The sequence below is a fragment of the Pocillopora verrucosa genome, chromosome 12, assembly GCF_036669915.1.
Source record: "Pocillopora verrucosa isolate sample1 chromosome 12, ASM3666991v2, whole genome shotgun sequence".
Classification (NCBI taxonomy): Eukaryota; Metazoa; Cnidaria; class Anthozoa; order Scleractinia; family Pocilloporidae; genus Pocillopora; species Pocillopora verrucosa.
The window spans coordinates 5,103,608-5,122,321 of NC_089323.1; the positions used below are offsets into that span (position 1 = coordinate 5,103,608).

General features: G+C 39.4%; 3 protein-coding genes across 3 annotated transcripts; 1 reads left to right on the plus strand and 2 right to left on the minus strand.

Moving 5' to 3' along the window:
- On the minus strand, positions 1–5,808 carry LOC131783164 (uncharacterized). The gene is made up of 6 exons (XM_066159302.1): positions 3,917–5,808; positions 3,387–3,470; positions 2,791–2,946; positions 2,200–2,301; positions 1,824–2,091; positions 1–895 (listed from the first exon to the last, which is right to left on the minus strand). Exons 1-6 carry the CDS (start codon positions 3,917–3,919, stop codon positions 720–722), a joined length of 789 nt encoding a protein of 262 aa, XP_066015399.1. The 5' UTR covers positions 3,920–5,808; the 3' UTR covers positions 1–719.
- Positions 5,809–7,213: 1,405 nt separating this feature from the next.
- On the plus strand, positions 7,214–12,891 carry LOC131783163 (kelch-like ECH-associated protein 1). Its single transcript, XM_066159239.1, has 6 exons — positions 7,214–7,567; positions 7,903–8,085; positions 8,923–9,115; positions 10,081–10,353; positions 11,155–11,227; positions 12,032–12,891. The coding sequence occupies exons 1-6, from the start codon at positions 7,217–7,219 to the stop codon at positions 12,417–12,419; spliced, it is 1,461 nt and encodes a 486-aa protein (XP_066015336.1). The 5' UTR covers positions 7,214–7,216; the 3' UTR covers positions 12,420–12,891.
- Positions 12,892–15,033: 2,142 nt separating this feature from the next.
- On the minus strand, positions 15,034–17,486 carry LOC136277443 (tetratricopeptide repeat protein 28-like). The gene is made up of 2 exons (XM_066159549.1): positions 15,625–17,486; positions 15,034–15,140 (listed from the first exon to the last, which is right to left on the minus strand). Exons 1-2 carry the CDS (start codon positions 17,370–17,372, stop codon positions 15,083–15,085), a joined length of 1,806 nt encoding a protein of 601 aa, XP_066015646.1. The 5' UTR covers positions 17,373–17,486; the 3' UTR covers positions 15,034–15,082.
- Positions 17,487–18,714: the final 1,228 nt, after the last annotated feature.

The window sequence follows — 18,714 nt, forward strand, 5'->3', positions numbered from 1 at the left end:
ACATTGACATTATATGCTACCAAATCTAATATATGTGGCTGCGATTTGGCCATTGGACCTCGCATCTTCTCCAAAGTTCTTTTTCTGCTTTCTTTGGGTCAGCTCTTTAAATGCCAGGTGTTTCAAATACCCCGCAGAAAAGAAGATCCGTGTATGTTATCAAGCCAAATGGACATTATCAATTTAATGTTATTACTACTTCAAAGTCAGTTACGATCTAAAAACCTCAAATATAATTAAGGGCGCTTTCCTTCTTGCTCAAATGTCTCACTTAGCCAATTGAAATCCAAGCACAACATGGCAACTAAAACATCAACCTTTGGCAATATTTCTTTTCCTCATCGGTTTGAGTGGAAATGCTAGATCCATTTCTATTTCCATTTCTGTTTCTACGGGATGATTTCTTATCCAAGTGTACCGTTAACTTCCTCGAAAGCTGAGTCAGCGATTAGTTCACTGAAATCTTAGACAGAAGCGACTTTTCCAAGTATTAACTTATAAAAAGAAAACATGTTGACAATTTGCATAAAATAGGTTTTGTAGTTGAGTCTCGCATTTCGACCTGAAAATCGATCCATGAGTCTGGATGAAAAAAAAAAACTACTTAAGGCGATTTGAAACTAGAACTGAATTTTAGCTCAAAGGAAAGCGCTACTGGATTAATCTCTCATTGAAAAAAAAAATACTACATTTTTACACTTGGTTCGAGACAGGAGAGTTTATCCTATTCGTGTCACCCATTTACAAACTATGCGACAGATCCTCTTTAGGACGTTATGGCATACCCGACGCCAAAGGCCGTTGCTAAACACACGTCTGCAAATCTGTTTCGTTACCCAGTTACACACCTTGTTACAAACCCATTCCAGTTTTTTTTGCACTTGGCGTTTCTCACCTAGCAACCACAAAAAAATACAGTTAGTGTACAATTGACGTCTCGTATATCTTTCTTGAGTTTTAGTTGTATGTCGAACACTTCGAGGCTTCATCATTCCCCCCACCCTCACCCCCCGCGCATTTGAACTTTTGAAGATTGGTTCGTTCTCATTCCCGACTTTCTGGGCCAAAATTCGTTCAAATGCCCCACTCAAGCAAATTTTTTTGAAGGATTTTTTTTTTGATCAACGAATGTTGTAGAATCAAGCAAAGTTACTCATTAGCTTTTGGTGCTGCTTTTGGGTGATTCGCTTGTATGCATCAAATTGCGCTGTAAAACTTTTCGTTCCAAACCATTTGCTCCTCCATGTTAAAAATTAAGCTTTATATTCCCCACCCAGGGAAGGCTCACACTCCCCATCCCGGAGAGGGCCTTTTGGTGAAACGCCCGAAGGTGTCCGAATCGGTATCTACATGTATCGTGTATGACCGCATGAGTTATCTCGTGGATAATGCATGGCACATTACCCTGTGGTACGCACACATGCGCTATAAAATAAACACCGCATAAGTGTTCGCATTTTCCACAATTGTAATAAGAGAAAGTTGTCTTTAAGTCTACAAGTCTTTCTTATTGAGGGAGGAAGGAAGCCAATTCTTAGCGGGAAAAATGGCCCATCTCGCTTGCTTGAGAGTCAATCCGCACACATCATTCGATTCATGTTACCAGCACGCAGAGCCAGTCATGTCATAAGGTCCTTTTTTCATATTTGATGTAAACAATGACTAACATTTAGGATTTAATTGTTCCTTTTTAAGCATTTCTCTCTTGATTTGCGTTATTTTGTCCAAGAAAAAAAAAATAGTTGTCCTAAACACATCCCACCCCAAACCTCTCCTCGACAACTCACTCTAACAGAAAGCACATCCTATTCAATACGACTTACGTGCGTTAGGAATGTCGGATAGGTCCGTTACTTCAGGGAAACCCCTGGCTTCCTCGTCAACGAGTTCATTAACATCCTCATCGGACTCCACATCAGCTTCCTTCTCATTTGAGTTCCTAGCTCTTCTTACGACCACATAAATTGGTAGATTTGCACACAGATCCTCCATTTCAGTACTCAGCACTGAACGATCGTCAAGCAGTCCCACGACCTTCATTTGTATTTCAGTTGAAGTGGTTGGTAAGTCTTCACCTGTTCTGGGAGTTTGCTGATATAATGAAAAAAAAGTGATGAGAATTAGGAATCAGACGCGCCAAAACATTGCGAGACTGACGATAAAAGACCCAAGGTGTGGAAGTAATTCAATCTCACTCACCGTCTCTAAAGCTTCCTTTAAAACAGCGGGTGTGGGAGTTTCATCGACTGATCTCGCCACATAGCAAGCCTTTTCTGCTGCTAGATGAATCATTGTCATTTGCTGCATGAAAAATAAAATTCAGCTTTAGTCAGTACTTTCGGGAAAAGCATATAGTAAAGTGGACAGAGATACAATGAACTGACACACTTGACAGCCTGGAAGTTTATATTGAGATAAACTAGAGTTATTAGAATAAGTGATAATGATAAAGATATATTTATATGGCGCATTTTCCAAATGAATATGTTCTGATGCGCTTTACAGCCCTTCCCCGGTGGACTTTGGCCAAATACAGTTTACAATGCTCTCTTTAAATGAAATTTTGCAAGTACCCCTAATTTAGGAATTTGTGGACACAAGGCCAGGCTGTAACACTGGAAGGTATGTTCTTAAGTCTTTGCGAGAGGTGCGTAGGTTCTTTAACGTCCCCTCCTACCCAGTGCAGGATGCAGGAGACGGGACCTTTTTTTTTTTTAAAGAATGGGTTCAATACCTCACCGCCCTTACCAACCCAAAGAATTTTATTCAACAAATACAAACAATTATTACCTTTTTGAAATCGTAGAGTATATCTCCTGCTGATTGATTTAGCGATGTCTTTGGTACATGGAAAGTCTCTGTCCCTTTTGTAATGTCGATTGAAATCTCTTCTTTAAATGTTCTTCCGCCTTCCGACAACTCCAATGAATATTTGCTGACAGAGCTCTAAGAACGAATAGGATTTTTTTAATTAAAGGAGGATGTATTTCGACTAACATGTAATTACATAGATTCAGTCTCGCTATCGTTGGTCAAAAACCAAAATAAAAGATTAAAAAGGAAGTTGGATGGCAATGACTGAGCAATTCTTTACTAACGTAACATTTACTTAACTATGGAATAACAGAAACTGAACTTGCAACGACGATCGATCCTTATTGATAAGGAACAATTTTATGAAACAGGCTCAGGGTAACGCAATAAATTTCTAACCCCTAAACATCCGGGATTTCTACCGACTGGTAACCATACATTTTTCAGTTGGCTCTTTGAGAGAATTTGAAGCTAAATCAAGACCAAGTTAATGTTATCTTTCTTAATTCTCATTATCTTTCGGTCCGACGATGTATTTTAACTATAGGAAATAATAACAAATGATCACTTACCTTCTTCTCTGATATCAAAGAGGATGACTGCACAGATACGACCAACAGGGCAAGAAACGAAAACAATGTTGACAACTTGAATGTCTGCGAAAAAAACAGCAAGTCATCAATTTTTAAGCGAATTTCGTTGAAATTTTATGAAATGCTGCCTTCATAGCAATATGTTTGTTTCTTGGTTCCAGATATTTCGGCGATTTCAATCCCTAAGCAATTTAAGAAAAAGCAACTTTGATTCACTGTCGACATCCACTTCTACAGTCTCGTAAAACCTTGTTCTCTTTTCAAGAATGTCAAGGGAGTAACTTTCAACCTGAACCTGAATCACCAAAAGAAAAAACCCTCAGTCGTTTTAAATATAAAAACTTTTCTTATTTTGTGTTCCCCTACTCAACATTTCCCAGGGGTATTATAATCATTCTTATACAAGGTTAATTTGATATGAACACCAATACGTCTAGTATGAGAACAAAAATAACCTTACTCAGACGACGGTTCGTGCTATAAATACTCCTAAATATTTCAAAACTCACCATTTTCACAAACAGTGTAGGAACACAGCAAGTCAAACGCCAGAGCTTCTGATTTGCTTTCAGGCGAGCTTCTACCGTTTAAATGCATGGCGATTCAGCAATCTCGAAACAAATATTGATAACAGTTTCGAACAGTTTTCCTGCCTGACGAAGTTCCTCTTGAGCGTTGCGGGATTCAATTCGACGTCCTTGAAAGTTGATGGTCACACAAACGGTCATAACGTTACGTGCTCATCAACTTTTTAAACTTAATTTAGAGAGTACCAGCGCTGCAGGATTCAATTCAATGTTCCTTGAAAGTTAATGGTCACACAAACGATCATAACGTTACGCGCTCATCAACTTTTTAACTTAAGTTAGAGAGTACCAGTGCTGCAGGATTCAATTCACCGTTCCTTGAAAGTTGATGGTCACACAGACGATCATAACGTTACGTGCTCATCAACTTTTTAAACTTAAGTTAGAGGGTACCAGCGCTGCAGGATTCAATTCAACGTTCCTTGAAAGTTGATGGTCACACAGACAACATATAACATCACGTACTCATCAATGGAGAGTGTCGCGCCGTCTTTCCCTCTTGATATGCAGGGTGAAGTGGAGATTTACAACTCAGGATTAAAACAAATCGACATCTTTCATACATGACATATGAATAAAAGAAATACTGTTTCTTTTTATCTGATGACCCATTTTGATTAACGTTCACGGACGCCCATTTTAGACCCTTTTAGCTACTAATGCAGATTGTGGGACAATTACTCATTTGACATCGATCCTTCGTGAGAGTATGAAAGGTCACGGAAGAATGTCACGATTCAGCATTCTCGACACAAAATAGTAGCTGTATCAAAATGTTGGTCCGCTTTGAGAAAGTTGCTCTTCAGCTCTCCAGGACTTCGTCCAATTTTCATTAACATCTTTGGATCACACAAACCAGGATCGAAAATTTTTTAAATTAGCCATAAATACAAGACAACAGGACGGATCATCATTTTTCTTCCCGTTAAAGTTTAGTTCAATTAATGCAGTGCAGAAAGTTATAGAGATCTCGCTTCTAACCGTCTCTGATGATTTGGTTTTATCAACTGAGTTGAAAATGTAATCAGGCCAATGTAAAGAGATTCTAAAGCTGACTTTTCGAGCGTTAGCCCTTAGCTTCGGTTTGACAGCCAATTTACTTCATCAACTCCCTCAGGTAATGACACAAAATTATCTGAAAAAATCCCTACCGACATAGCATCATAGTTTCTCAGCTTGTCTTCTTTAGAAACTTCAAAATCATTTATTCGTCTCTGGTCGGAGGTCCAAGCGCTTTCGTTTAGCTCGCCAGTTCAATATTCGATCTTGTATGTGCGTCAGAGGGTAAATTATAAAGGAATTGGTGTCTTCACACAGCCCTGATTTTATCCACATCTGGATAATGGCTACATTTAAAAATGGCCAGGGTCATTTCTACCAAAGCACCTAATGTTTTGTTGACAAGAGAGAATGAAGGGCGATTTATGCCGTTGCTGTTTTGGTTGAGCGGTAATTCATAGTATTAATTAACTGACCCGGCTCACGGTGGCTGTCGTTTTGCTCTAATCTTCTATCTATAAGCGGCCAAACAAACGAGAACATTTCTGAGTCGATATTGAGTAGAGAATGCGGAAATATGTAAAACCTTTCCTGAAAAAATACTGATACGAGTCAAAATATTTTTTAGTGGACTAGGCATTGTTCCATTCTACCTGAACCTTGTCCTCTTGAAGCTTGGAAAGCACGTGGAGCGTGTCATTCTTGAAGCTTGATCGCTAGAGGAAGAATATCAGTCATGAAGAGGACAGTCGGGCCTCCACAAATTACCATGCTTATAGCGAAAGGCACTAAGGACTCTCGGCCTGTCCTTTTCAGTCTCCTCGATATGTTTTCTCTCATATGCTTTATGGCAAATTTACTTCCCTTTCTTCTTTTATTAACTGACTACGAACTGTAGATTCGCGATAAATTCTCTGACGAAGGCTGACGCTCGAAACGTCAGCTTTGAAACTCTTTACGGTGGCCAATTTACATTACCAACTCAGCTGATAAAACCAAAATTATCTTGATATACTCCCCAGCGACGCAGCATCGCAGTTTCTTTCGAAACTTACCCCCTATCAGTCATTGGTCTAAATTAAGCGCCTGTCAGTACTTGAATGGGCATGTGGGCCAATTAACCTTGGAGCAGATATGTAACGAATTTAAGAAAATAAACGACACTATTTAAACTGAGGAGTCGTTGTGGTGTGCTTGAGGATGTAGAAGTCAACACCGGTCAAGGTGTTTTCTACGCGTGTTGTTAAAAGGTCTTTAACGCTGATCGTTTGGCGATGGCGCCACGCAGGCTATCCGAAAAACAACTCTTACGAAGCGCCATTCCAAACGATCGAAGGAACCTTTTTAATGGATCAGCGTCGAAAACATCTTGACCGGTGTTGACTTCCGCTAATGGAAGTTGGACAAGACAATCACTTTCAGGAGAGTCATCACGATAGCTTAAACCCCAATAACTTGGATTTTTGGATTCAAATCTTAGCCAAATGTTGACTCTAAACAAATTACTAAAATCCTAACTGAGTTACTAAATGCCTCAGAACGCCTGTTTTATCTCATATACCTGTATCATCGACCTTAGTTTGCTAAAAAATACTCGGACTCGATCGTCGGGTTTAAATCAGTATTTTTTCAGGGAAGGTTTCACATATTTACGCATTCTCCGCTCAATATCGACTCATAGATGTCCTCGTTTGTTTGGCCATTTATAGATAGAAGATTAGAGCAAAACGACAGCCGCCATGAGCCGGCTTTTCAATAAAGATTATGAATTACCGCTCAACCAAAACAGCAACGGCATAAATCGCTCTTCATTCTCTCCTGTCTACAAAACATAATATGAATTCGTGGTTTGTGTGATCCAAAGATGTTAAGGAACATTGGATGGAATCCTGGAGAGCTTAGGAGCAACTTTCTCAAAGCGGACCACCATTTTGATACAGCTACAATTTTATGTCGAGAATACTGAATCGTGACATTCTTCCGTGACCTTTCATACGCTCACGAAGGATCGATGTCAAATGAGTAATTGTCCCACAATCTGCATTAGTAGCTAAAAGTGTCAAAAATGGGCGTCCGTAAACGTTAATCAAAATAGGTCATCAGACAAAAGGAAACATTATTTCCTTTATTCATATGTCACGTCATGTTTAGTCGATATCTTTACGCCATGTTTACGAGCGACGTATTGGAAAGTCGCCAAAACAGCATAACACTAAAAAATCGATGGATCCGAATAGTGTGGAACTTTTGATCGAGTTCGCTTACACAGCGCAGATTCAAATCACTGAAGAAAATGTTCAAGACGTGCTACCGGTATCCTGTATATTACAAATCTGTCCCGTTAAAAAAGCCTGTTGTGACTTTATACAATCGCAACTCGATCCATCGAACTGTATCGGTATAAAGGACTCTTCAGAGATTTATGGCTGTTTGGATTTAAGTAAAGCAGCAGAAAAGTTTATTTTTCGCCACTTTTTACAAGTCTCAGAAAGTGAAGAATTTCAAACCTTGCCCGAGGACCGCTTGGTCGACTTAATAAGTCGAGATGAACTTTTTGTGAAGTCGGAAGATGAGGTGAGGTTTGAATCAATGATTATCTCATCCTTTGACTCTCTGCATTGACCTTTTTAGACCCTAACATCAGTATGCATATTCTCCATACTGTTCTCTGTACATTTCCTAAGGTGCTAACAAAGAGAATTTGTTTAAAGATATAAATCTTCTTTTTTTTGATAGACATTTCCCTTATCCATGTGACTGAGGGGTGATATTGTAAGGAGAAATTAGATGTTAGTCACTGTAAAGGGTGAAAAAGTTAAGTAAATTTCAGTGAGGCAGATACATAAAGTATCAGTTGACTCAAAAAATGATTCATATCAAATTCTTAAATTATTATGGTCATCTACTAGGTTCTTGCAGCCTTGTTACGATGGGTAACTCATGATCTGACGAACAGAACACAGGAACTGAAGGATCTACTGAAACATATACGAGTGCCTTTTGTTTCAAATTCTTACCTTAACTCGATCATCCAGTGTTGTGAACAGGGCATGAGATCTGCGTTTAAAGAAACATTGATTGAGGCCTTCTCAGTGAGTATTTTAAAGTATGATTTTCCTATTTACTTAACCTCCAGGAATGACTTCTCTGGATTCTTGGCTGAGTTGTGATAACTGTATGTAGATATCTCTCACATTATATTGGACCTGTCCAATACCCATGCCACAAGCACCTATACCAGATTTCAGACCAAAACAGCTCAAAAATCACACCCTTTTGGAGGGATTACACCATAAATACAGGAGTTTTTAATTAATAACTTTTTCCATAAACTGCTGGCAATGGTGTCATGAAGGCAGCTCTCTCCAGAAAAAAGGGCTGTTAGGCAAAACCCAAACATGATAGCTTGCTTGCAAGCTAAACAGATTGTCATGAGAGATCTCTGCTATTATTATTATAGTTTCCATTTGGCTAATCACTAAAACTTTCATGACTAATATACGTGATTGAGTAAAAGTGCTTTTGCCTAGAAATTACAGACATGACAAGTTCACAGAAAAACATAATTTGGATCTGAAAAAATTTCTGATAAAATGTGACTGCGAATGACTCTTGAGATGTAATAAGCTGAAATTAATTTAGCATTTTAGTTGGACCTTTAATGAGAACTCTTGGGAACTTCCAAAATTTCTATATTTTGCCTGTGTCAGATGGATATCTCTTGACAGGGCAATTACCTCTCTCTGTGCAGGTCTAGTATAGGTTTGTCCCCTAACTACCTCAATGAAGGGTGGGGTAATTTTCCTTAAGAGGCCAAACCTTTGAAGTACACAAGTCATAAGTCCTTTCTTCTGAGGTCAGTATACTACCCCTCTTATATTTGTGAATGTTGCAAACTGAGTCATTAAAAGTCATTTATTAATTTGCAGGAAAAAAAGAGAATTTCTACTCTTAGTACATTTCACAAACGACGACCCCCTGGTCCAACTGTGATGTACTTTGCAGGGGGGTACTTAAGAAGATCTCTGGATGTTTTGGAGTGTTTTGATCCTCTGACTCTCAAATGGACAATTCTCTCCCCTCTATCTGTGCCCAAGAGTGGTCTTGGGGCAGCTTATGTTGGTATGGTAAATACTGTATTAAGAAGATAGATAGATAGAGATATAGATGACCTATATTTATACACGATGATAATTTTTAAGCAACAAGCTTGTAAGGTCATGTGAAAGTAACAAGCTACTTGTAAATTCTCAATTATTAAAGGATGATATTATTCATTTGTCATGTAGGACAAAGAGAAAAGTTTGAGTCTTCCAAGGATTCAATTTTCAGACTGACAGATCTTATGGTTCAGTTCTCTACCACTGAGCTGCAGTGATTGTAGCTAGGCAATAAATCAGCTTTACCTGCATTCCTGATTCCAGCAGAATCCAGGAAACGTGTTATACATAGATGAAGTATATTGCCTTGAAGCTCAATGGTATTTTGCTGAACTCCAGATCAGTAAAGAGTTTGTATTAGATCCTGGCTTACACAATGCCTATCTCCTCCCAAGAGTATGAAACAGGGTCCAGTCAACTATTTCATTCCCAATAACTCCTTACTGTCTCCTATACACAGCCTTTTAACTTTGTTGTGAAAACTGAGTGTTGGATCAAATGATAATCCCCTAGTTGATATTTTTTACTATTCTCATCACTTGCCAACATGATATTCTATTGATAATAAAAAGAGAAAAAATGTCTTGATCACTCTTGGGAGTGGAATAGTTAACTGATAGGTAAACTTTGGTTGCATCAAGCTACAGAGACCTAAGCTCTGCCAGCTAATACTTTGACCCCTAAGAGTGATTAACACCTAAGTTCTCCCTACAATATCTCCCGCTGAATCACACATAACGCCCACAAGAATCAAGGAAATGATCATTAACTAAAGAAACTCTTGATTGTTCAATTCTCCTTACCAGTAGTATAGGAAATGAATAGAGAACAGTATGGAGAATATGCATACTGATATTAAGGTGTAAAGAGTTAAATAATTCAGTCTTGTATGTTGACTCAGTCATTAGCATAATCCTCCATTTGCAGATAACATGCTGTATATAATTGGTGGTCGCAACAACACCCCAGCTGGGAACATAGACACAGCTTCCGTAGACAGGTATGATCCTCTGCGAGATGAGTGGAAGCCTATGGCACCCCTCAGTGTACCACGCAACAGGTTGGGCGTGGCAGTGGTAGATGACTGTATTTATGCAATTGGTGGAGGAAATGGGAACACATGTCACACATCAGTGGAGAAATATGATGCCAAACAAGATGAATGGACAACAGTTATGTCACTTAATTTTCCTCGCATAGGTAGGTTTTGGGCAAGGTTGTACATTAAGACACTGCTCCAAGCTGGAACTGTTTGGGCAACCAGTTGGCAAGAGGAAAAAATCTGTTGCTCAAATTTGTAGAAAAAGTCACCAATTTGGCCACATGTTTGCATACAACACTATCAGAGTTTCATTTTCACTTTTTTCTGGTGACAGTTTGTCTGGTAATTACCATTTTTATTATTATTAGTTTGTCATTTGGCAACTTTGAATAAAATGTAGCTAGGAGATCTGTTTAAAAAAATGTTGTCACGGTTGTTCAGCAATATTTTTGTTGAATTCAGTCACCATATTATTGAAATTTTCCTACTCTCAGTCCTTTCCTTTGGGGGGTCAAGTGTTTAAGCTGCTTTTTGTGCAATGAAAAACTAAATTTGTCTAAAAACATACCGAAATGTGCTTAGTAATGTAGGAAAAAAACAAAAGAGGGAATGATAAACCAAGTACAAGCCAGTATGGCCAAGGATGGAGTAGATCAACACAAATTGTAAATGACTATGAAATATTAGTTTAGTAAGATAGAAAAGCACAAAAGAGGCGATAAGAAACCGGGAAGGAAAAAGAGTAACAGAGGATGGGGAAGATTGATAACGATTGTAAATGACTGCAAAATATTAGTTTAGTGAGATAGAGAAGCACATAAGAGACAATGATAAATCAAGTTTGGAACTAGGATGGCCTTAAAAAAACTTTGAAATTTTGGCCAAGGAGATGTACATTCTCTTTTGCAAGTGCTGTAAGGGATGCTGTGTTTTTAATATGTTTTGCATTTTTTCGCTAGGTGTTGCTGTTGCTGTACTTGATAGAAAGCTTTATGCCGCAGGAGGATTTGATGGAAGACACAGGCTCAGGAGGTAAGAGAATGTTAATAGTTGTTTGAGTGAGACGTTGTTTATCACGAAGTAAGCGCAAAGTAAGCCTTCGCTTTAGTGTAAGATGTTTTCATCCAGTGAATGACACTAGCATGCTATAATGTTCCCAATAAGAGTCGATAATACAACCTTGCGATCAGCACTCCATACGCCTTACCACTCAATGAACTGTTGGAGATTTGTGGTAGGCAGTATAACAAGGTCCTTGATGATAGACTTCCTGCATACTACAAACTAAGATAGGAATGTCGATATATATGCATTATTGACCAAGCTTGCTCGGTCTAGATGGCTAGAAATCGGCCAAGTTGTTTTTCTTTGCGTTTTTCTGGTTTGACGAAGTCGCCCAGGTAGCAAATTAGAACTCAGGATTCGCTTCATATAAGCAGTATAATAACTAATTCTTCTGCACTATGATGAAGTCGTGCGTGTTTCCTTTTTTGGGGATTAAAACCAAATGTAGTCAAAGACATTTTTACATACACTCTCGTGAGTGGACAGGTGTATTGGTTGAAAGCTCTGTTATTCGAGAGTCACGTTTGTGGCTTCGCTGTGATTCCAAAGATCTCTTTATACATTCTACACTCTCATGAGTTGACAGGTGTAATGGTTAGAAGCTCTGTTATCGTAAAGTCTCGTTCGTTGTGTCGCTGTGATTTCAAATGGATGGTAGTTCTCTACCACCCTCTGATGTGATGATAATTACCATCCATATTATTTGTAGAAAAGTTAAATCCTGATATGCTCAAAGCTAGACTAACTTTCTTTTTCTGAATTTCATTTCAGTGTTGAATGTTATGACGTGGATACTGATCTGTGGAAATTAGTGTCTCCGCTGGTCGAGCGTCGTAGTGGCGCAGGAGCGGCCTCGTTGAATGGCTTTGTGTATGCCATCGGTGGATATGACGGCGAAACACAATTAAATAGTGTTGAACGCTATAGTCCAGCCTCGGACATATGGATAGCTGTTTCGCCTCTGATACATAGGAGAAGTGCACTTAGTGCAGCTGTTTTGTGCGGGAAACTTTATGTAGTCGGAGGTTATGATGGAGAAGGGTTTTTGAACACTCTCGAGGAATACGTTCCTGAACAAGATTGCTGGAAGTTGGTTAGCAGTATGAACCTGGGACGTAGCGGAGCGGGAATTGCAGTAGGTTGGAAACCTGCTACCTAGAGCCCCTTTGGTTGAGGCTCAAAAAGTAATCAATGATTGCATAGGTTTTGCTTTTCCCCGCGCTGTGATTGGCCCGGAAAACTCGTGCCAACCTCTCAACCAATCAAATGCGGCATTAAAACCAGTCACGACTCGGTCACTCGCGTTTTCCCGCGCAAAGTGGCGATTGCATGTGACAATTTTGCGTTCTCATTGGCTCCGTTCGACTGAGGAATTTTCCCTTGAGTGTCGAATCCCGGGTAGCAGTGGGTTCTTCTCTTCCCCATAACCTCTCGACCAATCAAATGTGAGACAAGAAAACAGTCGCGACTTATCACCCACCTTTTCTCGCGCGCTTCATGTAGTTTGGTTTGCATTTTTGATACTCAGAAAAATTTCCTCAACAGAGGAAACACAACATATTTACCACCATAGATAATCGCAACGAATTCAGAATAAAAACCGAAAAATAAAGAAGATATGCTTACTCTCACATGTGCGTTGTATTTTAACTTAGTGCTTTAATTTCCAAGTAATGGTTCATTACTTTACAATGAAAATATATGCTACCGAATCTCATTTATGTGGCCATAAAATACGGGATAAAATACAGTATAAAATACGGTGCGATTTGGCCATTGGACCTCGTATGTTCGTCAAAGTCCTCATTCAGGTTTCTTTGGTGTAGCTCTTCTAAATGCCAGCAGGCCCCGGATGTTCGAAGGATGAATAAATTTATCCACTGGATAGCGAGTGGATAGCGCCATCCATACTTTGAACAACCAACATAGCACCATGGGTAAAATTTATCCGCTGAATAGCGGTTTGTCCAGCGGATAAGAAGTTATCCATCCTTTGAACAACCGGGGCCAGGTGTTTAAAATGCTCCGCAGCAAAAAGATCCGTGTGTATTATCAAGCATTTCTCTATCATCCTTATTTCAACTTCAGTTATGATGAAACAATCAAGGACGCTTTCCATCTTGCTAAAATTCCTGATTCAGCCTATTGAAATCCAAGCACAACATGATCCAATAAAACATCAACCTTTGGCAATATTTCTTTTCCTTATCGGTTTGAGTGGAAATACTAGATCCATCTCTATCTCCATTTCTATTTCTACAACGTGACGTCTTTTCCTAGTGTACTGTTGACTTCCTGGAAAGCTGAGCCATCGATTGGCGCACTGAAATATTAAATAACAGCATCTTTTCCTAGTATTAATGTATCAAACTAAATATGTTGAAATTTTTTGCTGTAAAATAAGTTTCTAATTGACTCTCCGCGACTTTTCCTAGTATTAACGTTTAAAAAGAAAACATGTTGAAAATTTGCAGAAAAAAGTTTTGTAGTTCAGTCTCACGTTTCGACCTGATTGAACAGTGTCCCACCTCAACTCACCCAGCTGAAAAAAATAACTCTTGCATGCATTGCATGCCTATGATTTTACTGTTTGTCCAGGCACCGTTTCTCCTTTTAACTTTGTTTGTTGCGATTATATTGAGAACTTTTTTTTTTTTTTCATTGCTCTGTTTGGTAATTTTGTTTTGTTGAATCTTCTGCATAGCTCGTTCTCCCCTCCGACTAAATATTTCATTCAAATCTTACACAATGCTTTTCTCGTCTCTGTTTGATTTCCAAGTTAATATCTATATCACTGTTTGTTTCAACTTGAATTCCTTTCCTATATTAGAATCTAGCCCTCTGTTCTTTTCCTTAACCCTTTAACTCCCATGAGTGACCAAGACAGAATTTCTCCTCACAATATCAACACAGAATCAAGCAGACAGGTGAGGAGAATAAAGAAGAAAACTCAATAAGGGGACTAAAAGTTGATCCAATGCCAAATTCTCCCAATTGAAATCATAAGTATTTTATGGCAGACAGTAGGGAGAATTACTAATGAGATCTTGGGAGTTAAAGGGTTAATTCTGGCTGATTGTCACCTTCATATCTTAGAAATTGTTCGCACTCTTCTGTTTGGCGTTAGTATCTCGCGCAATGTTTTCTCCTAATTTTATCTCAATAATTCGCTCACCGTTTCTCTTCTTCTCTATTCGTTAATACTTTCCTTTTAGTATATTGCACTCTGTTTGTTCCCTTCTCCGTTAAACTGTTAGATTAATATGTAGTACCCTGTTCTCAATACTGTTTGATTTTTGCGGTAATTCTCAAGCATTTTTCTCTTCCTTGTCTGATTTTTACATAATTACCTTCTCTCTTTGATTTGATTGTGTCTTCAGTATCTCGGCACTTTTTGCTCCCTCTTCCGTTAGTTTGTTATGTTATCATCTCCTGCACCTGTGAACAGTCTTAATCACTCTTTAATGATCACGTGTGTGTGCAGCGGAAGAATTGAAAATAGAATTATAATGATTTAAATCAAAGATTAATTTTGAGTTTTGACGAAGTTTTGCTAACGTTCTCACATTTTTATACATTGAGTTAATTTCCCGCGTTCAGTTTTCCCATCCCAATTTATTGTAGTTCCCTATTGATAGTAAACTTAATAGATCAAACGACTTAATTGCAGGTTTCATCGTCGCTGCCTTTTGATTAAGCCCTGTCTACATAAGCACGCAAAATCAACTACTTGGCTTTAAAAAAAAATTTTAAATGTCTTCGCAAAGTAATACCAGTGTCCATTGAACGAATATGTACAGGAAGAAGAATCTTTGTGTAGGATCAGTAGTCACTCTGTTTCTTCTCCGCCTTGTTGTTGTCTTCCTCGAATTCTTCTTTCCTGAAAAAACATTATAAATTTGTCGCTATTTCATCTTTAGAGTAAACGGAACAGATTTTTCAATTGAAGAAATTACTTTCTTCTTCAATTCCATTGGGTATGATTATCCAAACTTGTCCAACATACCATGCTCGATACGAAAGTGACTTAAAGATTGTCAATTTGTTGTTATTTTTGTTGATTTTTTACAGATAAAGTGAACTTTTTCAGCTTCTCAAGTTACCTTCATCGCCATAACGTGTAGTATCGTATCGACCATGTTGCATTCAAAAGAAACGCTAATTCAAAGCCAATTTTAGAAAGCCTTCCGTGGAAATATTCTTGCTCCGAGCACTAGATAAAAACAACTTCTTATTCTTGGCATTTTATGGATGAAAGACAAAGACAAAAACAAACAACAAAATTAGGACGACTGAGTGAACTGAACAGGTTAAATGTGCTAATCGGTTTATCGTAGAAAATCGCTCATCATAATCAGACTTACCCTTTTTTCATAAAATCAAATGTGACGTTGTCCCCCATCAACACAAACGGAGCCCATTGGGAAGGTTTGGAAAATCCATTGCTTCTCAACCATTGAACAGCCTGGTGAAGAGATTCACTGGCACTTTCTCCACGCACGAGGTGTTTATAAAAATGTTTCATGAGCTCTGCCGTTGCTTTGTCTTCTATAGCCCACGATGCTACCAACACTGAACGTGCACCAGATGCTAAGAATGCTCGAGCGATTCCAATAACTCCTTCTTTTTTAATCAATCCACGCCCACTGTGACAACAGCTGAGTACTACCAGTTTAGCTCGCACTTGAACTCCTTCAATGTTGGACACTGTCAGGAGGTAGTCTTCCTCTTGTGGAGTACTGTTAGTAGTACACTGAGGAGAGAGCGCAATCTCTCCTCTTTCGGGATTTCCATGTGCGGCAAGATGTATCAGATTCACTGAAGGTATCGCTTGAAGAACCGCCTGCTTTGTTGCGCGACTTCCTAATAAAGGCTGAACACCCAGTAGTTGACCAACCATCTCCGCTTCCTTACTTGCACAGAACAATGGTGTAATGTCAATGACACGTCCATTGTATTGCACTTTGCCAACCGTAGGATCACCCACAACCAGTGCACCAGTTTGACTGTGGTAGTCTGCTGGACATTCTTGAATGAGCCGGAGAGTTGTCAGTGAAGGGATGATGCGTATTCTGTACATCTCCGATAAATATTTTCCGGCTTGTTCATCACGCAAGGCAGCAAATGGGACTCGGTACGAAAAACGATCCGGTACAATGATGATTTCGGGCTCTGTAAGTAAATCTGCTACAGGTGTGACGATCCATTCGTAGCACAAATGATGACTTCTTCCGATATCTTTGGTTTCGTCACCACGCAAATTTGCTTGGCTCTCTTCATGAAGAGATGTCGTCGCGTTGTCATCCAGCGATCGGTCTTCGCAGTTCGCTGCAGGTAAAACACCAAAGCATTGGGCGCTCTTTTTGAAAACTCCTTCCACTTCGCAAACTTGCTCAGCAATAAGAGTGTCTATTTTCACTTCGTCTGTTTTTCGAAAGAAAATGTCTCCATTTGTTTTCAATACCCAGAGAAGAACTTGCCGATCTTCATACGAAATGTACAAAAACACACAGTTACTTTCTCTTCTCGCGATGTTTTCAATCCCGAACCATGATCGTGGATTAGCTGAGATGTGGCTTTCAGCGGAGTATTTGTCTGCCATGAGTTCTGCGAGGACTCTTGCTCGTCCCAGCTCCTCAACATAGAGAGCATCTCGAAATTTTCCCCTACCGCAAAGGAGGTGAGTGAGTAACTTGTAGGGAAAAGTACCGCGTTGCTCTAATAGAGAAATTTCAAATCCACTGTTTCCTTTCTGAAGAGTTCTGATTTGTTCATATTTTTCAATAACTTGGAGAAGATATTTCATTGCCTCCACAACCTCCAACTGCGATATCTTTAACACTGTAATAGCAAGAAGGCATTGAAACTCAGTCATTTTGTGTCCAATTTGGCTGCTTATGGAACAAGCTTTCTGTAAATAATATGCTGCCTTATCATATTCACCAAACGATTGAGATAGACGTCCAACCTTTAGGTATAGTTGTGCTTCGTACATTCTATTGCCACATTCTCTGCTGATTGTAAGCGCCTTCTCACAATGTTCTTTTGCCTTCTGACTGTCGTTTACAGAATCAGAGACATGTGACAAACCTGCAAAAGCGAAGGCTTCCATTTCTCTGTCACCAATTGCAATACTGACGCCGACTGTTTTGTCAAAATGTTCTTCAGCTTTCCGATTTTTATTAAGATTGCAGTACACCGCTCCAAGACTGCAGTATAATGCACCTTCTTCTCTTCTGTCGCCAATTTCTATCGCAATGGCAAGTGCTTTCTCGTAATATTCTTTAGCATTCTGATATTCGCCAAGGTAACCAAACACCTTTCCGAGGTTCCCGTATGTTCTTCCTTCTCCTTCTCTGTCGCCAATTTCTATCGCGATGGCAAGTGCTTTCTCGTGATATTCTTTAGCATTCTGATATTCGCCAAGGGAATCAAACACCTCTCCGAGGTTCCTGTATGTTGTTCCTTCTCTTCTTCTGTCACCAATTTCTATCGCGATGGCTAGTGCTTTCTTCAAATATTCTTTAGCATTCTGATATTCGCCAAGGGAATGAAACACATTTCCGAGGTTCCCGTATTTTCTTCCTTCTCCTCCTCTGTCGCCAATTTCTATCACAATGGCAAGTGCTTTCTCGTAATATTCTTTAGCATTCTGATATTCGCCAAGGGAATAAAACACACTTCCGAGGTTCCCGTATGTTGGTGCTTCTCGTCCTCTGTCGCCAATTTCTATCGCGATGGCAAGTGCTTTCCCGTGATATTCTTTAGCATTCTGATATTCGCCAAGGGAATAAAATACATTTCCGAGGTTCCCGTATGCTGTTCCTTCTCCTCTTCTGTCGCCAATTTCTATCGCGATGGCCAGTGCTTTCTCGTTATATTCTTTAGCATTCTGATATTCGCCAAGGGAATAAAACACATTTCCGAGGTTCCCGTATGTTGTTCCTTCTCCTCCTCTGTCGCCAATTTCTATCGTGATGGCAAGTGCTTTCTCGCAATATTCTTTAGCATTCTGATATTCGCCAAGGGAATGAAACACATTTCCAAGGTTCCCGTATGTTCTTCCTTCTCCTCCTCTGTCGCCAATTTCTATCGCAATGGCAAGTGCTTTCTCTTGATATTCTTTAGCATTCTGATATTCGCCAAGGGAACCAAACACATTTCCGAGGTTCCCGTATGTTGTTCCTTCTCCTTCTCTGTCGCCAATTTCTATCTCGATGGTAAGTGCTTTCTCGTAATATTCTTTAGCATTCTGATATTCGCCAAGGGAATCAAACACACTTCCGAGGTTCCCGTATGTTCGTGCTTCTAGTCCTCTGTCGCCAATTTCTATCGCGATGGCAAGTGCTTTCTCTTGATATTCTTTAGCATTCTGATATTCGCCAAGGGAATGAAACACATTTCCGAGGTTCCCGTATGTTGTTCCTTCTCCTTCTCTGTCGCCAATTTCTATC